The sequence below is a fragment of the Aquarana catesbeiana genome, linkage group LG04, assembly GCF_042186555.1.
Source record: "Aquarana catesbeiana isolate 2022-GZ linkage group LG04, ASM4218655v1, whole genome shotgun sequence".
NCBI lineage: Eukaryota > Metazoa > Chordata > Amphibia > Anura > Ranidae > Aquarana > Aquarana catesbeiana.
Window position 1 is genome coordinate 494,129,264 of NC_133327.1, and position 22,688 is coordinate 494,151,951.

The 22,688-nt window shown below is 43.7% G+C and overlaps 1 protein-coding gene across 4 annotated transcripts in view; it reads left to right on the forward strand.

Moving 5' to 3' along the window:
- The window catches only part of LOC141140472 (interferon-induced, double-stranded RNA-activated protein kinase-like), a 391,078-nt gene that overhangs the window by 103,603 nt on the left and 264,787 nt on the right, over positions 1–22,688 (forward strand). For all 4 annotated transcript variants that reach the window (XM_073627695.1, XM_073627696.1, XM_073627698.1 and 1 more), the window contains exons 5-6: positions 15,705–15,747; positions 15,847–15,950. In XM_073627695.1, coding sequence (XP_073483796.1) covers positions 15,705–15,747; positions 15,847–15,950 — 147 coding nt within the window. The remainder of the gene's footprint in view (positions 1–15,704; positions 15,748–15,846; positions 15,951–22,688) is intronic.

Here is a 22,688-nt window from a genome sequence, read left to right on the forward strand (position 1 = left end):
ACAATTACATTTAAAGTTTACCAGTATTGTGCATTATATTTAAAAAACTGTTATATCCATGCAAAAAACTCCCAGCCTTTAGTACTACTTTAATATAAAAATATTTTTATCTACAACTCTTCCTGTAGCTTCATGTGACTCCTAGTTAACCACTTCCCATCCGGGCCAATTCTGGAACTTCGCTCCTACATGTAAAAATCATATTTTTTTTCTAGAAAATTACTCGGAACCCCCAAACATTATATACAGTATCTCACAAAAGTGAGTACACCCCTCACATTTTTGTAAATATTTTATATCTTTTCATGTGACAACACTGAAGAAATTACACTTTTCTACAATGTAAAATATTGATTGTACAGTTGGTATAACAGTGTAAATGTGCTGTCCCCTCAAAATAACTCAACACACAGCCATTAATGTCTAAACCGCTGGCAACAAAAGTGAGTACACCCCTGAAATGTCCAAATTAGGCCCAATTAGCCATTTTCCCTTCCCGGTGTCATGTGACTCATTAGTGTTACAAGGTCTCAGGTGTGACTGGGGAGCGTTAGATTAAAACCCAGGTGTGTTAAATTTGGTGTTATCGCTCTCATACTGGTTACTGGAAGTTCAACATGGCAGCTCATGGCAAAGAACTCTGAGGATCTGAAAAAAAAGAATGGTTGCTCTACATAAAAGAAGGGCCTAAGCCATGAGAAGTTTGCCAAGACCCTGAAACTGAGCTGCAGCATGGTGGCCAAGACTAAACAGCATTTTAACAGGACAGGTTCCACTCAGAACAGGCCTCACCATGGTCGACCAAAGTTGAGTGTACGTGCTTTGGGAAATATACATATGAGTGCTACCAGCATTGCTCCAGAGGTTAAAGGGGTGGGGGTCCAGCCTGTCAGTGCTCAGACCATATGCCGAACTGCTTCAAACTGGTCTGCATGGCTGTTGTCCCAGAAGAAAGCCTCTTCTAGAGATGATGCACAAGAAGGCCCACAAACAGTTTGCTGAAGACAAGCAGACCAAGGGCATGGATTACTGGAAGCGTGTCCTGTGGTCTAATGAGACCAAGATAAATGTATTTGGTTCAGATGGTGTCAAGTGTGTGTGGCGGCAACCAGGTGAGGAGTACAAAAACAAGTGTGTTTTGCCTACAGTCAAACATAGTGGTGGGAATGTCATGGTCTGGGGCTGCATGAGTGCTTCCGGCACTGGGGAGCTACAGTTCATTGAGAGAACCATGAATGCCAACATGTACTGTGACATACTGAAGCCGAGCATGATCCCCTCCCTTCGGAGACTGGGCCGCAGGGCAGTGTTCCAACATAACTACCCCAAACAAACTTCCAAGACAAATACTGCCTTGCTAAAGAAGCTGAGGATGAAGGTGAGGGGCTGGCCAAGCATGTCTCTATTGAGCATCTGTGGGGCATCCTCAAACCGAAGGTGGAGGAGCGCAAGGTCTTTAACATCCACCAGCTCCGTGATGTCATCATGGAGGAGTGGAAGAGGACTCCAGTGACAACCCTATTGAGCATCTGTGGGGCATCCTCAAATGTAAGGTGGAAGAGGACTCTGGTGGCAACCTGTGAAGCTCTGGTTAACTCCAAGCCCAAGAGGGTTAAGGCAGTGCTGGAAAATAATGGTGGCCACACAAAATATTGACACTTTGGGCCAGACATTAATGACTGTGTGTTGAGTTAATTTGAGGGGACTGCACATTTACACTGTTATACAAGTTGTACACGCACTACTGTACATTGTAGCAAACTGTCATTTCTTCAGTGTTCTCACATGAAAAGATATAATAAAATATTTACAAAAATATGAGGGGGGTGCTCACTTTTGTGAGATACTGTATATGATATAAGTTATATGTATTATTACTTTCGCTGTTTCACAGTAAGATTAACCCCTTATAGTGGTGATTATCATTTCTTATCGTACATCACGGGACACAGAGCCATAGTAGTTACTATGTGGGTTATAGGCCACCTTCAGGTGATGGACACTGGCATGCCCTAAGATAAAAAGTGCACTCCCTATATAACCCCTCCCACTACTGGGAGTATCTCTCAGTTTTTTCGCCAGCGTCTAAGGTGTTGGTCACGAGTGAAGATGTACTGTGCTGAGGTCCACTGGAGCAATCCTTGCTGGGGCTAGCTGTACAGCCGGATCCATCCAAGGTGTCTTTTAGGCCGAATTGAATGGTACCCGGGCCTCATGTCCGAAGAAACGAGGTCTTTGCTTGTAAACGCTTCTCTTTTTAGAGAGCTGGACCCGGAATCCAGTACTTTTGGTTTTAAGTCCATAAAGTTTTACTGGCAGTGGTGTTATTACAGATCCAGGATTGTGGGTTTCCCCAGGGATCCCTGGCTCCTGAAGGTTTGTTAACGGAACCCACTGTCAAGGGTGAAGATTGGGTCTGTTGGTTTTACCACAGAAAACCCTGCGGCGGGAAAGGTAAGTGGAGTTTTCTAAGAAATTTTTGAATTTTCTTATGAAATGTCTCCTTTAATTAGTAAATATTGTCATGCCTATGTGTCACCACTGGGGGCTGTATGGAGCACATACCTTCTCATGCTTCTTCAAGAGACATGCTGTGTCAGAGCAGCAGGCTTCTTTCCTCTCCAGCTAGCAGCAGATCTCCAGTAAGTCTGGGGGGGTCTTTTCTCTTCACCAGACACCCCCCACCTGTGCTGTATTCTCCCCCTCTTCAGGAGGAAGAGCGTCGGGAGAAAGAACGAAAAAACCCGTTCAGCACGCTGCTACTTGGCGGCTTCCAGGCTCTGTCCTCGCTATGTTTTTTCCCCTCACATGTCGGTCCTGTAGGATAAGAGGCCCGCGCTCCGCGGGAAAACTGTTTTTTTTTTTTTTCAAAAAAAGAGAGGAGGGCGACGGAGGAGGGGCGGAGCTTAGCGCGGCGTTGGCGTCCTCCAACGTCCAGCGCGAGTATGTGTTTTTTAAAAAAAAGCACCATTATTACTGCTTAAGCTGGTGGAGGGACGCAAGAGCGTAGAGGGGCATGAAAGAAGTTGGTGACACAAGCATTCTTTTTGACACATTTACTATTTCATCAGGCTGAGCATTGATAGCAGCAGCAGTGGCTGACTATTGCTCAAGCAATGGATGCAATTTCTTCTGGTAGTACTTCTGCTTTGTGCATTGGCTATGTTCAGAAGGGGGGTTGAAACACTCTCAAAAAAGGAGCTAAAAGGGTTTCGCTCAAGCTCTGGAAAACCTACTCTACAAATGGCATCCTCCCCTGAGAGGGGGTGGCTGGTCAGAGTGAGCATCAGGGCCATGAAATATTTGCAAATGTTTTCAACGCTGCAGCCCCTGTTCTTTTTACTATTTTTCCTCAGCTATGGTAGGTTTTAAAAAAAAAAAGTTTAGCAATTTTAATCGCATCCGAGTGTGGTCAAGATTTGACAGGCTCTCTTCCATTTTCCTAGGACCCTCAGACTGAGGAACTAGGGGCAGGAGAAGACGATTCCCTCAGGGGACCATGGTGAGGCTGATGACTCCTCTTTTGAGGTGTCAAATGCAGGGGAGTCAGCGTTCACAATCTGTAAGATTGATGGTACAATTTCTTGCTGAATGATCCGCTCCACATTTATGTACCCTTAACTGAATGTTTGGGTTCGCTAAAGCCTCCTCAAGCTGTGCATGCTTTTTCCTGTCCATTCTTTGTTGAAAAAGTTTTTCTGTATCTGGAGGATTACCCAGTTAAGCATTATTTTCCCTTCAAAAGTTTTTCACACTTTATCTTATGGTAGAGAAAATTTCACTAAGTGGGATATATCAGCAGTTAACGCTACTATATCCTTTGTGGGTAAGTTTGACTTGTCCAGCAGACAATACTCAAATACTTAGGGATCCAATGGATAAAAGGTTGGAATTCCTATTGAAAGTTTTTTCTCTGGCAGGTTGAGTATCTCAGCCTGCGCTGACAGTAATTGGTTAGTTGTCGAGAAACCAGTTTAAACAGGTGTTCAAGGTTATCCTGCTCAGCAGGTCTAGGAGGCAGCTTTATGTTTGCAATAGCTGCTATGACAGGCTCTATCCTTTAGGCCTTTCACTAAGTGTCATGCAAGAAGTTCCTGGCTAGTCTTCTTTTTTTGCGGTGAAACCGCTATCTGGGGATATTTTGGATGATATATCCAAAGTATTTCAATAAGAAAGATACCCCCCTTTTGTCATTTAAGTGAAGGAGTAAATGTATTTTTTTCAAAGCTCCTTCTTCTGTGCCAGGGGCATCAGCCTCCAGGCAGTCGCGACAGCTTCCGCCGTCAGATTCAAAGGGTAATCCTCAGGGTGAACCCCAGGAGCTAAAGAGGTCTTAGGGCAGGAAACCTACAAGGTGCTGAAGCCTCTTTATGATGAGGTACCCCCGCTTGCTCAATAAGGAGAATTTTTTCTGCAGTTCTCAGGGAACTGACAAAAGGAGTGTCAAGACAAATGGGGAATTTCCTCAATGGCTCCAAACATACAAACTGGAGTTCCAAGAGTTTCCGTCTCCTTGTCAAACGTTCCTAAGGATCCAGAGAAAAAAATCTTTCTCTCAAGCATTGGGCCATCTTTTGGCAAAAAAGTGTTCATGATGGCCCCCATGTAAGAGGAGAGGCTGGGGTTTGGTTAAATCCAAATGGGCATTCTGGATCTCAAAAGATCTAAAATTCATTTCCTGAATATGATCTTTGTTTTTACATGAAGTCAATCCAATCTGTTATCTCCATCCTACAAGCAGGAGAGAACTTCTGGCGTCAATCGACGTCAAAGATGCATATCTCCAAATGCCTATTTCCTCGCTCACTAGTAATATGTTCTTTTAAAGTGGAAAATCTTCATTTTCAGTGTGTAGCTCTGCTTTCCGATCTAGCTGCTGCACCTCAAGTACAAAGGTTCTGGCTCCATTTCTAGCCATATTAAGGGCCCAAGGTATAACGATTATGGTTTACCTAGTCGTTCTGTTCTTGTTAGACCAGTCGGTAGCCCGCTTAGACCAAAGTATGGTCACCACATTCGACTACCTGGAATATCTAGGTCCAACCTAGGAGGAGTCTTCTTTAAAACCATGAAGAAAATACTTGGACTTGATCATGGGTACACCTAGAAAAGGGTATTTGTACCCCAGGCTAAGATCAGCGCCATAAGGGAACTGATTTAGATAGTCGAAGCAAGCTGATCTCCTATTCAACTTTGCGTGAGGTTGTCGGGAAAGAGGGTGGCTTCATTCGAGACCGTTCCTTATGCTCAGTCTCATTCTAGACTGCTGCGAAACCGTATCCTATGGGCTTGAAACAAAGAGTTCAAGCTCTACATTCCCAATGTGTCTGACTCCAAAGCCTACGGCAACATCACCCTGATAGCGCTCAATCTCATATGATCTTGGAGGCTAAGCAGGGCCTGGTTAGTACCCGGATGAAAGACCACATGGAAATACCAGGTGCTGTAGGCTGGGTGCGCCGGAGCCTCAGTTTATGGTTTACATCCAAAAAGTCTGCAAAAGGGAAAATCCTTCCTTCAGTTACCTGGGAAATAGTAAAAACATATGCCAACCTTTTTTTGTTTAGGTTGGGGGACAGTCCTGAAAGAGGCAGCTGTCCAAGAGAAGTGGCCTGGATCAGAAATGGCCTTTCCCATTAACATTTTAGAAATTCAGGCAGAACACTTGGTCCTGAGGGCCTGAACGTTCAGTTTAAGGTATTGTCCTGCTAGGATTCAATCCGTGTATGCCACAGCAATGGCCTATATTAACCACCAAGGGGGCACAAGAAATTGTGCGGCCCAGAGAAAGCTTAGTCTTATCCTATCTTGGGCAGAAAAAAAGGTACTTTGCCTATTGGCAGTTTTCATTCTAGGCATAGAAAGTTGGCAGGCGGACTACTTGAGTCGCCAGCAGTTGTTCTGGGAGAATGGGTCCTTCACCCGATATCTTCCTGTCAATATGTCAAGGATGGGGGATCCCAGACATAGATCTGTTTGCGTCCAGGATCAACAAAAAAGATCGTCAACTTTGTGTCAAGAACAAAGGATCCACTAGCATGCGGAACGGATGCCTTGCTATTCCCGTGCAATTGGTTCTCACTGATTTGTGCTTACACTCCTATTCTGCCTACATCCACGACTTCTTCACAGGATCAAGCAGGAAGGGAAGTCGTTGATTCTTGTGACCCCCAGCAGGGTCCAGGAAATCTTGCTGTGCAGAGATCGTAGAGATGGCAGTAGGGAACCCATGGACCCTACCTTCACGACCAGACCTTCTCTCGCAAGGTCCGGAGTTCCATCCTACTTTAAAAACGACAAATTTAACGGTTTGGCTATTGGGGCCCACACTCTGAAGAAGCGTGGGCTGTCAGGTTCTTTAGTTTGTTACCTTGGTTGATGCAGAGCTGGCCTCCATGGTTATATATTATGGAGTCCAGGAAACATATGTCTCCTGGTGTAATACCAGGAGCTGCACCCCAGGAAATAAGTCAAGGTAGAGTCCTCGATTTTTCTGCACATGGGGTGAGAGGTAAAGCTGGCCTTGAGTGCTTTCTAAGGACATGTCTTGGCCTTATCAGTATTATTTCAACGACCACTTGCTTCGCATTTTTTGTTCCATAACTTTATTCAGGGGTTACGCGGCTTAATCTCCGGTTAAGTAACCCCTGAACCTTTAGGACTTGAATTTCCTTTTGTCGGCATTACAAAACAGCCTTTTTTTAGGCCGATACGACATATTCCCTTGGTCCTTTTTTGACAAGGAAACTATTTTTTCTGGTAACCATATCTGCTGCAAGAAGGGTATCAGTATTGGCTGCTTTTTCTTGTAAAGAGCCATATCTTTATTGTTCTCAAGGTTAAGGTAGTATTGCGTCCTCATCCTAACTATTTACCAAAGGTAGTTTTTTTTTCTGATGTGGTGAGAGCAGTCAATGTCTACTTTAAAGGCGATTTCTCAGATTTGGGAAACGGATGTTTTCGTTCATGTTGCCTGAAGGTCCTAAAAGAGGACAGGCAGCATTAAAATCTGCTATTCTAAATAGATTCAACAAATAATTGTTCAAGCTTATGGTTTAAAGAGGTGGATTCCACCCTCTCGAATCAAGACGCACTTCTCTAGGGCTGTTAGTGCTTCCTGGGCAGTGCATCACCAAGCCTCCATGGCTCAAATCTGCAAGGTCGCAACTTGGTCTTCAGTCTATACATTTACCAGATTCTATCAAATAGATGTTAAAGGTCATGAGGATATCGTCTTTGGGCGCAGTGTACTCCAGGCTGCAGTATAAGTCCTCTAGTCTCTTAGTGCCCTACTGTTTGTTGTGTCTCCCTCCCTTCAGTTGGCATTGCTATGGGACATCCCACATAGTAACTACTACGGCTCGGTGTCCCGTGATGTATGATAAAAAAAATAGGATTTTTAAAATGGCTTACCTGTAAAATCCTTTTCTTTGAAGTACATCACGGGAGACAGAGGTCCCTCCCTTCTTTGGTATACATGTGTATTGCTTTGCTACAAAACTGAGATACTCCCAGTAGTGGGAGGGGTTATATAGGGAGTGCACTTTTTATCTTAGGGCGTGCCAGTGTCCATCGCCTGAAAGTGGCCTATAACTCACATAGTAACTACTATGGCTCTGTGTGCTGTGATGTACTTCAAAGAAAAGTATTTTACAGGTAAGCTGTTTTAAAAATCCTATTTTTTTGCACTATAAAGGGCTAATTTCCTGTGTTTTCATCCCATCCTGACAGGTGATAGAAAAAGAATGCTGCAAGATATTTTTATATTAGTTCATCTCCTTAACCATTATCCAGAAGAGTTTGGTCTTAATCATATCAAACTCCAGCTCCAAACTAGGCCACTTGCCCTCAACATTGGGGGTGCTTTGAGGCAGCTGGGGCTCTCTGCCCCCCCTCCCCCAAAGCACCTTGTCCCCATGTTGAACCCTGGGCTGTGGGCTTATTGTAATCTGGGCCCCCAGATCCCGCCCCCTCATATGAATGAGTATGGGGTACATACCCAGTCACCTGAAAAAAAAAAAAAAAAAAACTGGGAACCAGCATCGTGTCAGAAGTGTTTTCTTTCTTTCTTTTTTTTTTTTTTTTGTTTTTTTTTTTCGGTCGACGGTAGTGGAGGAAGACATCCCGATTGACGTTGCAACTAACACGGAGGGACATTAGTAATTTTTAAAAGAACTTGTCAAAAACCATCTCATGTTTTTATTACACTGCACTGTTTTTTTTTGGGTGAATGGGTAGGGGTACTATGTACCTCATACTCATTCACATGAAGGGGGGAATCTGGGGGCCCCCTTTTTGAAAGGGGGATTTCAGATTCCGATAAGCCCGCAGGCCCCCATAACCACAGCCCAGGGTTGTGGGCAAGAGACCCTTGTCCCCATCAAAATGGGGACAAGGTGCTTTGGGGTGCCTCGAAGTACCCCTCCATTAAGGGCATGTGGCCTGGTATGGTTTGTTGGGGGGGGGGGGGCGGACTCGTTTCCCCCTTTCCTGGCCTGCCGGGCTGCATGCTCAGATAAGGGTTATATAAGATTTGGAACAGTGCCGAACCTTTAGAGCCTGTGCCGGAAACGAAGGCTCTCTCGTGCCTGCGCGGGAGTGATGTCATCCTGCCCCCGGCCACTCATGTAACTAGAGGCCGCAAACCCAGAAGGAAGATTGGGGAAAGAATCAGGCGTATCGGCGGTGACATCACGGTGCGGGAGGGCTTCATTCTATGACAAGTTTCTCATAATGTGCTAGTATGCGATGCATACTAGCACATTATGACAGTGCCTTGCAGGAAAAAAAATTTTAACCACCAGTGGTTTACTGCTTTAAAGTGGATGTAAACCCCCTAAATTTTTTTCTTTCTCGTACATCACGGGACACAGAGCCTCAGTAATCACTGATGGGTTATATAGGGTATCACTAGGTGATTGGACACTGGCACACCCTAAACGGGAAGTTCAACCCCCTATATAATCCCTCCCCTTACAGGGATACCTCAGTTTTTTCGCCAGTGTCTTAGGTGTTGGTCACGTGTAAAGATGTGCTGTGCTGAGCTCCAAAGGGAATATCCTATACTGGGGCAAGCCATGCGAACCGGATCCTTTTCAAGGTGTCCTTTCTAGGCCGAATTGGATGGTACCCGGGCCTTGTGTTCGAAGAAATGAGGTCTTACCTGTAACGCTTCTCTTTTTAGAGAGCTGGACCCCGGGATCCAGTATTTGGTTTTTCTTGCCATATCCCTGGCGTGGTGCTTTACGGGCCCAGAACTGCGGATCCTCCTTTTCTAGGGGGCCCCTGTCTCTGAAGGTTTTCCAAAAATGGAGCCCACCGTGAGAGGTGAAGATTGGGTCTGTATAACAGAACCCTGCAGCTGGATAAGGTAAGGGAGATTCCTCAGAATTCTTTAATTCTAGTAGGTTTCTCCTTTAAGTAAATGTATGCTATGCCTATTGTCGCCACCGGGGGCTGCCAGGAGCACATACCTTCACATGCTTGATCTGTCTGTCTGTGTTCACGCTGCACAGCTCCTCCAGCCAAGCTCCAGGTAGAATGGGATGGGGGGCTCTTCCTCAGGGATATTCCCCCCCAAGATTAGGGGGGCCGCGGTGGCCTGAAAGGCGGTAGTATACCGCGCTGCCGCCACTTCTATTGGCAGATCCCATAATCTGCCGGCCTCTCTCCTTCCTCCACCCCAGCCTCCTCTCCATGCTTGTCCAGGAGGATCGGCTCGCGCGGGAAAGCGCGCGTTTTTGTAAAAAAGGAGGAGGGGGGGCTTGAGGGGTGGTCAGAGGAGGGCGGAGCGTTAGCGCAACGTCCGGCGTGCCTAGACGCCCACATCGCCGGCTGCACAGGCTATAAAAAGCACACTTTTTCAGGTGCACACAGCCTATGGAGGGACACAGAGCTGATGGTCGCATGTAAGGTGGGACACAGGCATTCTCCCAGGCAGCATTTACTTAGGAACATTTGACTGGGCATTGGTAGCAGCGACAGTTGCTGTACTACATCGCTCAGCAGTCAGTGTTTTATTTGTGTGATACCTCCACCTTGTTGCTTTGCACTATGGGTAGAAGAGGTACAAAACCTGAGGCTCTAGGGGATCTACCTCAGGCTCTGAGGACCCCCCTTCTGCAGCGCCTTCCCCCCCCTGAAGGACCTGGGATGGCTGGCCAGGGAGAGCTGTCTGGGTCAGGGGCTGCATCTGCTTCTGGCACTTCAGCCCCTGTATACATTACGCAGGAGGTTTTTTCCTCAACCATTAATGGACTAGAGGAAAGATTAATGGCCTTAATTGCATCTTCACTCAGTGGAAGAAAAGGCACTAGGTCTTCCTCTGTTACCCAGGACCCTCAGGCAGAGGAACTCTGGGGGAAAAAGGAGAAGAATCCCTTTCAGAGGATCGGGATGGGACTGATGATTCCTCCTCTGAGGAATCAAGTGGTGATGGACCCTCTTCAGCTACTCAGGATGAGAAGGTGTTAGTACAGATCCTTGCTGGATTGGTCCGCTCCACATTTAAATTGCCCGTATCTGAGTCAGTTAAAGAACCCTCCTTCTTTGGGTTCACTGAAGCCTCCTCAAACAACGCATGCTTTTCCTGTTCATAATTTACTAGAAAAGCTCATTTATTCTGAGTGGGATCACCCAGATAAACGTTTTTTTCTGCCTAAAAAGTTTTCAACTTTACAAAGATGTGGGGGATACCGACTGTTGACGCCGCCATTTCCTCCGTAAATAAAAGTCTGACTTGTCCTGTAGACAATGCTCAGATGCTCAGGGATCCAGTTCATAAAAAGATGGAATCACTGTTAAAAAATATTTTTTCCTTTAGCGGGTTCAGTAGCTCAACCTGCAGTGGCAGCGATCGGAGTCTGTCAATACTTGAGAGACCATGTTAAGCAGGTCCTCAAAGTTCTACCTGAACAGCAGGCCCAGGGGTTGGCTAACCTTCCAGCGGCCTTATGTTTTGCTGTTGACGCTATCAGAGATTCTATCATCCAAACCTCTCGCCTTTGGGTTGGTGCATATGCGTAGAATCTTATAGTTGAAAAATTGGTCAGCCAAAGCACCATGTAAGAAGCTTCTGGCTGGATTTCCATTTCGTGGTGCTAGGCTGTTTGGAGAGGATTTGGACAACTATATCCAAAGGATCTCTGGTGGGAAAAGCACTCTCTTACCTGTTAAGAAAAGGAGTAAGCGTCCCTCTTTTAAACGGGCTCTTTCCCCAGAGGCTGATGCTCCTGGCACCAGGCAGTCACAACGGCCTCCTCCGTCAGGTCCAAGAAATACATTTCAGAGTCGACCCCAGGGACAAAAGAAGTCCTGGGGGAAGAAGCCAACTAGACAAGACGCTAAAGCCTCTTTATGAAGGAGCGCCCCCGCTCGCTCGGGTGGGGGGAAGACTGCTATGGTTCTCAAAGCTCTGGCAGGAGGATTTCCAGGACAGATGGGTAATCTCCACGGTAACTCTAGGTTACAAACTGGAGTTCCAAGAATTCCCCTCTCCTCGTTTCCTCAGTTCAAATGTCCCCAGAGATCCAGAGAAAAAGCAGTCTCTCCTTCTAGCATTGGAGCGACTATTGTCGCAAAAAGTCATCGTGGTGGTTCCCACGGAAGAACAAGGATTGGGATTTTACTCCAACCTCTTTACGGTTCGAAAACCAAATGGAGATGTCAGACCCATCCTGGATCTAAATGATCTAAATCGATTCCTAAGGATTCGATCCTTTCGCATGGAATCAATTTGGTCAGTAGTCTCCATCCTACAGGGAGGAGAATTTCTGGCATCAATAGACATCAGGGATGCATATCTGCATGTACCCATTTTTCCTGCTCTTTAAAAGTACTTGCGCTTCGAAATAGAAGGACGCCATTTTCAGTTTGTGGCCCTGCCTTTCGGGCTAGCCTCTGCACCTCGAGTGTTTACAAAGATCTTGGCTCCTCCTCTGGCCAGATTAAGGGCTCAGTGTATAACTGTCATAGCATACCTAGACAACCTGCTCTTGATAGACCGGTCGGTAGCCTGTTTGAGCGGGAACTTGATGACCACAGTCAACTACCTGGAACACCTAGGTTGGATTTTCAACCTAGAAAAGTCTTTCTTAAAACCAGTAAGAAGACTAGAGTATTTGGGCCTGGTCATAGACACAAGCCAAGAGAAGGTATTTTTACCTCATGCAAAGATCAGTGCCTTAAGAGAGCTGATTCAGGTAGTCGGGACCAAAAAGGGTCCTTCTGTCCGTCTTTGTATGAGGCTGCTGGGAAAGATGGTGGCTTAACTCGAAGCAGTTCCCTATGCTCAGTTTCATTCAAGACTGCTGCAACACAGTATCCTGTCTGCTTGGAACAAGAAGGTACAGGCATTAGATTTTCCGATGCACCTGTCTCATGCAGTGCGTCAGAGCCTCAGTTGGTGGTTAATACCCGAAAGCCTGCAGAAAGGGAAATCCTTTTTACCGGTTACCTGGGCGGTGGTAACAACGGATGCCAGTCTTTCGGGTTGGGGAGCAGTTCTGGAACAGTCTGTGGTCCAGGGGGAATGGTCCGAAATCGAGAAGACCTTACCCATCAACTTTCTGGAGATCCGTGCGGCATATCTAGCCCTAAGGGCCTGGACTCTCAGGCTACAGGGTTGCCCTGTCAGGATCCAGTCCGACAATGCCACAGCAGTGGCTTATATCAATCATCGGGGAGGCACCAGGAGTCATGCAGCTCAGAGAGAGGTGAACCAGATTTTAGTCTGGGCAGAAAAGCATGTGCCATGCATATCGGCAGTTTTCATTCCAGGGATAGAGAACTGGCAGGTGGACTATTTGAGTCGCCAACGGTTAGTCCCGGGGGAAAGGTCTCTTCACCCCGATGTCTTTTGGGCCATATACCAAAGATGGGGGATACCAGATGTAGATCTCTTTGTGTCCAGGATCAACAAAAAGGTCGACAAGTTTGTGGCAAGAACAAGGGATCCTCTTGCATGCGGGACAGATGCGTTGGTGATTCCGTGGCATCAGTTCTCACTGATTTATGCGTTCCTCCTATTATGCTACTGCCACGGCTCCTTCGCAGGATCCGGCAGGAAAAGAAGTCGGTACTTCTGGTGGCCCAGAAGAGCCTGGTATGCAGAAATGACAGTGGGTTCCCCGTGGACCCTACCGTCACGTCCAGACCTGTTATCTCAAGGTCCAGTGTTCCATCCTGCCTTACAAACGCTAAATTTGACGGTTTGGCTATTGAAACCCACGTTCTAAAGAGTCGTGGGCTTTCAGGTCCTGTGATCTCTACCTTAATGCAAGGAAGCCAGCTTCCAGAGTGATTTATCATAGAGTTTGGAAGACTTATGTATCCTGGTGTGAAGCCAGGGGTTGGCATCCCAGAAAATATGTCATAGGTAGAATTGTTGACTTTCTACAAATAGGATTAGAGATGAAGCTGGCCTTGAGTACCATCAAGGGCCAGGTCTCGGCCTTATCAGTGTTATTTTAACGACCACTTGCTTCTCATTCCTTCGTCCGAAGCTTTATGCAAGGGGTGACGCGTCTTAATCCTCCAGTTAAAGTGCCCCTAAACCCCTGGGACTTGAATTTGGTTCTGTCGGTTTTACAGAAACAGCCTTTTGAACCCATACGTCAGATTCCCTTGGTCTTATTGACAAGGAAGTTAATTTTCCTGGTAGCCATTTCTTCTGCTAGAAGAATATCAGAGTTAGCAGCCCTTTTCCTGTAAAGAGCCTTATTTGATCATGCATAAGGATAGAGTGGTATTGCGCCCTCATCCTAGCTTTCTACCAAAGGTAGTTTCAGATTTCCATCTAAACCAAGATATTGTTCTACCTTCCTTTTTTCCAGATCCCTGTTCCTCGGAAGAAAAGCCACTACATTCTTTGGATGTAGTAAGGGCAGTCAAGGCCTATCTGGAAGCAACTGCTCAGGTTCGCAAAACGGATGTTTTGTTCATACTACCAGAAGGTCCCAATAGAGGGCAGGCAGCGTCAAAGTCTACCCTTTCTAAATGGATTTGACAAATGATTATTCAGGCTTACGGTTTGAAACACAAAATTCCACCTTTTCAGGTCAGGGCACACTCCACAAGGGCGATTAGTGCCTCTTGTGTGGTGCGTCACCGGGCCTCTATGGCTCAAATCTGCAAGGCCACAACCTGGTCTTCAGTCCATACATTCACCAGATTTTACCAGGTGGATGTGGGAAGGCATGAGGATATCGCCTTTGGGCGTAGTGTGCTGCAGGCAGCAGTACGAGGTCCTCAGGTCTGATTACACCCTACGTGTGTGGTCCCCTCCCCTCAAATAGCATTGCTCTGGGACGTCCCATCAGTGATTACTGAGGCTCTGTGTCCCATGATGTACGAGAAAGAAAATAGGATTTTTTCTAACAGCTTACCTGTAAAATCCTTTTCTTTTGATGTACATCACGGGACACAGAGGTCCCGCCCCTCTTCTAATACACTTATATTGCTTTTCTACAAAACTGAGGTGTCCCTGTAAGGGGAGGGATTATATAGGGGGTTGAACTTCCTGTTTAGGGTGTGCCAGTGTCCAATCACCTAGTGATACCCTATATAACCCATCAGTGATTACTGAGGCTCTGTGTCCCGTGATGTACATCAAAAGAAAAGGATTTTACAGGTAAGCTGTTATAAAAAAATCCTGTTTTTGTAAGGCCTGATCTGCGTGCACTTTTCATTGTCCAGGCACGAGCATCGGCCTTGTGACACTGCCTGGCGAGGGGGAGTGTAGAGGTGGGCGGGGAGTCGTGGGATGTCACAACTCTGCCCTCCAAGGGTCAGCAAAGAGACCCGCCCATCGATTCCAGCATTTTACAGGGCTCCTACTGCTGAAGGGAGTGAGGTTGCAAGTGTAAGGACACATGCATCATGTTTATACAGATGGATAGCTTAATACTGTGCCTTTTCGTTTATACAGGGTGATCGGTGGGTTTACATCATCTCTTAAAGTATAAACTAGAATTCTTGTTTTGTTATGTAGTAAGCTCTTGAGCGAGTTATTTACTATGTTTTTTTTTTTTTATATAGCTACACAAATGTTTTGCCATTAATTTCTATTTTAAACAAAATGGGTTGTTTTTAAAAAAAGGGTTCACATATACTTTAAGAAAGTGAGACGTGGGACCCTACTTTTGTAAACTAACACTGGTCAAAGAGGTGTTGGGTTTTTTTGTCTTAAAGTAGAACTCTAGGCAAAAACTTTTTTTTCATAGTTTTAATGCAGCTTTGATACCTTTCTAGAATATGTAGTCCATCTTCTGATTGTCTCTGTAGTTTTTGAGGAGTCTGTGCATTTTTAAAATAATGGGGTGGGTTCCCTGTGGTTTCCTTTTTACAGGATCATAGACTGCTATGCCTTGCATTCCATTGGTCTTGTCAAGTCCCTCCTGTAGTTCCGTTCAGCCAGCACTTCCCACTGCTTGCAGTGGGTGGGCCAGCAAGTCTAAGATACCCAGTCTAAACCTCCCACAGAGGCAGAGGAATTCATCTTTAGGAAACAACAACGGTTAAACAGGCCTATAGCAGAAATGTAAAAAATGGCTCTGGTCCATTGGAATGGGGAGTGTACAGTTGTGATAGATGAAGTGGTTAATCATAGCTTCATAAACAAGTCTTGTGGGTGAAAGTGTATTTTAAGAGTAATAAAAATAGAATTACTTTAGAAGTATGATTGATGTAATGTTCCTCCATTGCAGCACTGAACACAGTACAGTTAATGGTGTCACAAGTAAATTGGAGGTATGTGCTGTATTTATTTTAAATCTGATTTTTTTTTTTTTTGTTATATTCTAACGGCCCAAATTGATATAATAGTCTTCTTCCCTTCTAATATATTAGGAGTTCCCAAACTACATAGGAAGATTTAATGAATATTGTCAGAAAAAAGGATTTAGAGGCTACAGTTTTGTGGATGCTCGAAGAGGTCCTGATCATATTCCTGAGTAAGTAAACAAATGGAAAAGTAAAAGTGAATGAATAGGTTGCGCACATAGCTATGTACTCGCTCCTTCATTATATTTTTTGTGTAATGTTAGATAAACAGTGTGATGTTCCATGCTGCTAATTCATCGTCTCAAAAGAGCTTCATTATACACATGTGAAACCAGCTTTACTCTGGCCTTTACATGAGGTGTTGATTTTTGTACAAGGATTTCCAGCTTTTAAACCACTTCCCTCCTGGTCGGGTGGGTGCTCTCTAGTTCCAGGAGGAAGTACCCATATGTCCTACCAGAATTCTGCCTTGTAACTGCGTGATCTGTAAATGATTGTGTCCACGGGCAATCACATCTACCATGGCAATCAGTTGCATGACAGCCTTGCTCACATAATACTACCAGGACAGGATATATATATATATATATATATATATATATATATATATATATATATATATATATATATATATATATATACACACATACACACTCTAGATCTCTATAGGTATATACACAGTTCGGTCCATGTATAATGTATTTGACACAGGCACAAATTTATTTTTTTCTAGGTACTTACCAAAACATATTCAAGCTATAGTTAAATAATGGATATGGGCCAAAAGCACACACTCTCAGGTTTAATTTGAGGGTATGTACATCCAAATCATAGGAAGGGTTTAGGAATTTCAACTCTTAAGAATATTAAAGCTGAATCCACCCCTCAATAGTGGAGATGAAATAGTGGCGCTGTCCCCACTACCTGTGGGAATGAGACAGGTGCTAACGTACACCCTGATGACGTAGAGTGGACTGGAAGTGCACTGAATCACAAAACACGTGTATGGGATGAGTGAGAGTGACCAAACAAATGTACATCCACTATTGATGTAACAAACAATATACACACATGAAAATATGCATGAAACACCTTGTGTAGTATGACATTGAAAAAATAGTGAATAAATGAGCAAAAATGATCTGAGACACAATATAACTATAATACAAAATTAGTGAATTAAAAATGATGATTACACCTCGTGACAGATGTGTGAAACTGGTATCGTGATACCCGCACTCAAAAAGCCTCCAAAAATTTGGCTAATGGGATGAAAACTAAAAAAGTGAATATTGGAACAAATATATATATAAATATATATTTAAAAAGTGAAATACATTCCACATATGATGTGAAAAAATGAGAAAGTTCCAAAAGTGAGGGTGTCTCCAATTCGTAATGCTGTGATCCAAATATCCACCACACCTCAGTGACGTGATTCCACTCTCTTCTGAAATTCAAACTCACCAGCTGTTAAGGCCTCCCACTCTTGTGTTTTGGCCGACAAAAGCCTCAACCCACTCTCATGGGGGTTAACAAGCGACCATTGATATCCACTGCTGTGTAACCCGAACACTCTCCTTGAGTTAGTGATTCCACATATGAGATAAGAAGAAACGCTCCAATAGTGTGATACCATTTAAAAAATGTATTCAAAACTGAACCAACACTAATGCATTCACATTGTAGATAAAATCAATGGGCAAATCACTTCACGGCAGTCAGGAAACATCACAGCAGAACATGCAGCAATAATGGCACAGCAACACACGGCCACGGCGGACCCAGAGATTATGGAAGCTGACGATCGTCTCACCCGTTCGCAGCAAACGTTCCTCCACTGACCCCCGCTCCGTTATTCCTTCCTCTAACACACGTGTAGGATTGCCGTGTAGCCACACCCCAGCATGTTTCGTCACTGGGACTTAATCATGGGGTTGGCTAACCGGTAAGGCAATCATGAATTATGTAAATTGAATGTACCGTGGGCGGGCGCCAATCGCATGCATAGAAAAACTCATAAATTACAAGCATATAAAAATGAATGCATTTATTACAGCACTATAAACGAACCAGACACCAGAAGGCTCTCAGTGCCAATAAATATATTGATCTGGATCCGCACCTAAAATCTTAATGATCAAAAATATGTATAACCATTTCATATAAAAAAATAAAATAAAAAATTCAAATAATCAATGAGCATAGAGACAATACAAGTACACCTAGGTGCCCACGTAACTCTGAATTAAGAGTGACCAAAACAGGATAAACTTTATCCAAGTAAAATTGTGGATCAACTTAAATCCAAATATTGCAGATATAAAAAAGGAGACTCGACCTGGTCAGAATAAACAATAATTAGGGGTATGAGTCTGGTCCATGTACCTATAAGAAGTTCCCCAAAAAAATATATGTTCTAAAATAATATATTTGTAACGGTGATGACTACCGTATTTATCAGCGTATAACACGCGCCCCAAGTTTAGGAGCGAATTTTAAGGAAAAAAACTTACATTTAAATGCCCATCAATGCAGCCTCGTCAGTGTCCATCTGTAGCCTTGTCCCCCGTTTCAGCCTTGTCCCCCGTTTCAGCCTTGTCCCCCATTGCAGCCTTGTCAGTGTCCATCTGTAGTCTTGTCCCCCATTGCAGCCTTGTCAGTGTCCATCTGTAGCCTTGCCCTTCGTTTGCAGAAATCTGTCGTTTGAAAATGGCGCCGCCATTCTCGGCGGCTTTCGGACGCACTCGGCTTTCGGCGGCTCACGCGGGACTGCAAGAGCCGCCGAGAATAGCCGAAAGCTGCCGAGAGCTGCCAAAAGCCACCGAGAGCCGCCAAAAGGCTCACAATCAGCGGGGGATCGGTGTATAACACGCACACGCGATTTTCCCCTGATTTTAAGGGGAAAAAAGTGCGTTATATGCCGATAAATACGCTAGCTAAAAGTTACTGTTGAAACGGTTCAAATCAAGTTCAATGTTCATTCCGCTAAGGAATAAACTCTTGAGGAGGAAGATCCATCGGGTTTCTCTCTGAGAAAGATCCCTGACCCGATTGGAACCTCTCCAGGACTGGTGAACCACATCTAGGTCACAAAATTGTAAGAGACTTGGGACCTCATTGTGTTTCTCCTTGAAATGGAGAGATACACTGTGGTATTGGAAACCTTTTTAATGTTTTCTAAATGCTCAGCAATCCACACCTTCAGTAGTCTCTTGGTGCGTCCCACATAGAACAATCCACACGGACACCACAAGAGATATACTACAAAGGAAGAATTGCACGTGATGAATTCTCTAATCTTAAACGTTTCATCCTCAACATTAGTGATTTGGGTCATACCTCTATTAGTCACCTGTACCGTTCTACAGCAAGTACATTTTCTCCATGCATAAAACCCCTGTAGGCCAATTCTAATGGTTTGATGGTCTGGTTGATTTAAAATTTTCTTAACCACCCTATGGCCAAAATTAGGTGCCCGTCTGTAGATGAATTTAGGGTGATTAGGCAAGACCTCCCCCAAATGTCTATCTCTACACAAGATGTGCCAGTGTTTTTTAAAAATTAATTCAACATCCCTGTACTGATGATGAAAATTTGAAATGAATCCCAACTGATGTTAATTAGTTGGTACCCCAGTATCCTTATCTTTCAAACACTGTTCTCTAGGAATATTTTGCTACTTCCTGGATGATGTCATTAATCAGGGTGTACGTTATTGCCTGCCTCATTCCCACAGGTAGTGGGGACAGCGCCACTATTTCATCTTCACTATTGAGGGGTGGATTCAGCTTTTATATTTATATATTTTTTAAGTGGCAGCTCCAATCGGGTCGTCTTATATCATTTAGAGCGCAGAGGTGGTAGTACGGGTCTGGGCAGTTTTCACCTGTTCACCTACAGTTTATATTATTTGTGAACTTAACCATTTGCAGCTATGGAAGTTATCATTTTTTTGTCGAGGAGACAAATTAATCCTGTTAACATTTTTTCAAACAACCAAGAAATTACTGAGTGTGAGGAAGACACCTTAAGTCTATTAAAGAATTTAGACCATTTGCTTGAAAAACAGCTGAAAACTTGGTGGGATGTGTTCACATTTGAACACTATCTCAAAGAAAAACAAATTTTTAGAAGTTTGAGATGGGAGGTTCCCCCTCAGGATCGGCTCACTGACCCTTCTTTTATGAATGAATGGTTGGAATTTTTAGTAAAGTGGGCATGGAGCTTCAGGATCTTGTTTTAACCAGAAAACAGTTCAAATTAGCTAAAATCAATGAACAGATTAATGATATAGAAAGAAAATTAGAATCCATTAAAGAGACCAATCCTATTATAGAATTTAATAACAATATGAAAAAAAAAAAAAGGAAAAGTTAGATCGCTAGGTACAGAAGAAAAAACTTAAGAAATATATTAGAGACTCTTCAGATTTTTGGGGAACTTTTTATAGGTACATGGACCAGACTTATACCCCTAATTTTGGTTTATTCTGACCGGGTCGAGTCCCCTTTTTTATATCTGCAATATTTGGATTTAACTTGATCCGCAATTTTACTTGGATAAAGTTTATCCTGTTTTGGTCACTCTTAATTCAGGGTTACATGGGCATCTAGGTGTACTTTGTATAGATATGGGTGATTCAAGGGGTTGGATGTGTCATCGCCATCATCCCTTGAAAGATTCAGAAACAAATATATACCTCAGCATGGGATTTTTAAGGCAATGTAATAAAGGAAAATTATATTTAGATAAAAAAATAATTTATTAATACATAGAACATATAGAACGTACAAAAATACTTTTAGTGATCATACAATTTAAAAATAATCGTCAAATAGCATGGAAAAAGCAGGGAGTTGATACTCCTGGGTCGTGCTACATCCTGCTACAAGATATAATCACCACCTATAGCGGTGCGGTGGCGTTGTAGCGATATTCCAACGCGTTTCAACTTATAACATAAAATAAAGTCTTCCTCAGGGAAAGATTGCATCACGTTCTAAAGTTTCAAAAAATGTCAAAAATTACAATGTTTACCATATATTGTATACATATATTCCACATACGTCATTAAACACATACATTCAATAAGAGCAACTTACATTTTTCATGCAGCTGCAGATAAAGTGCATTCCCAGTGCTTAAAAACGGGAAGGGTCTCTGTCATTTGTTGCCCAGACTGTCCAGAATCCTCTACAGGATGACCGGATATATTTTTGAAAAAATCCAATCATAGGCAGCCAATATGTAAATTGAGGTCCTAAAAAGACAGAAAAAATCATTTGAAAATAGAGGATGAAACAAGATCCCTTCAGAGACCAATATTCCCTGAGGTATTTCTGGTTAGAGCCTATATAAAATTCACCTTCTAATGTTGTGGTTAGCTCTGGATCTTTATCAAAGGTGCAGGGAAGCCTGTGAGGACGAGCCTGGGCTACAGAGAACCTCTCGGTCAAAAAACGAAAAAGTAGTGCCGCCATTGGCCGTCCCTGGCGTCCTAATAAAGGGATGTGGGTGTGGTTGAGCTAGGGGTGTCGCATGAGTATGATGCGCATGTGTATGATCTATGTATTAATAAATTATTCTTTTATCTAAATATAATTTTTCTTTATTTCATTGCCTTAAAAATCCCATGCTGAGGTATATATTTGTTTCTGTGTACTTTGTATTGTCTCTCTATGTTCATTGATTCATTTTGAATTTTTTATTTTATTTTTTTATATGAAATGATTATACATATTTTTGATCACTTAAGATTTTAGGTTGGGGATCAATTACATATATATTTATTGGCACTGAGAGCCTTCAGGTGTCTGGTTCGTTTATAGTGCTGTAATAAATGCATTCATTTTTATATGCTTGTAATTTGAGGAGTTTTTCTATGCATTACGGACACGGGGACACAGGAAGTGTGCAGACGCAGAGCGATTGGTGCCCGCCCACGGAACATTCAATTTGCATAAATTCATGATTGCCTTGCCGGTTAGCCAAACCCATGATTAAGTCCCAGTGACGAAACATGCCGGGGTGTGGCTACACGGCAATCCTACACGTGTGTTAGAGGAAGGAGTGACGGAGCGGGGGTCAGTGGAGAAACGTTTGCTGCGAACGGGTGAGACGATCGTCGGCTTCCATACTCCCTGGGTCCGCCTTGACCATGTGTTGCTGTGCCATTATTGCTGCATGTTCTGCTGTGATGTTTCCTGACTGCCGTGAAGTGATTTGCCCATTGATTTTATGTACAATGTGAGTGCATTAGTGTTAGTTCAGTTTTGAATACATTTTTTAAACGGTATCACACTATTGGAGCGTTTCTTCTTATCTCATATGTGGAATCGCTACCTCAAGGAGAGTGTTCGGGTTACACAGCAGTGGATATCAATGGTCGCATGTTAACCCCCATGAGAGTTTGGTTGAGGCTTTTGTCGGCTAAACACGAGAGTGAGAGGCCTTAACAGCTGGTGAGTTTGAATTTCAGAAGGGAGTGGAATCACATCACTGAGGTGTGGTGGATATTTGGATCCATTACAAATTTTATATTTATATATTTTTTAAGTGGCAGCTCCAATCGGGTCGTCTTATATCGTTTAGAGCGCAGAGGTGGTAGTACGGGTCTGGGCTGTTTTCACCTGTTCACCTACAGTTTATATAACTCTTAAGAATAGCCAACCCCCCCTTTTTCAAGGAACCAAAAGTAATTGGACAATTGAATCAAAAGCTGTTTCATGGCCAGGTGTGGGCTACTCCTTCATTATTTATTCATCAATTAAGCAGGTAAAAGGTCTTGAGTTGATTTTAAGTATGGTATTTGCATTTGGGATCTTTTGCTGTGAATCTTCATTATGCGTTCAAAGGAGCTGTCCATACAAGTGAAACAGGCCATTATCAGCCTTCAAAAATGAAAG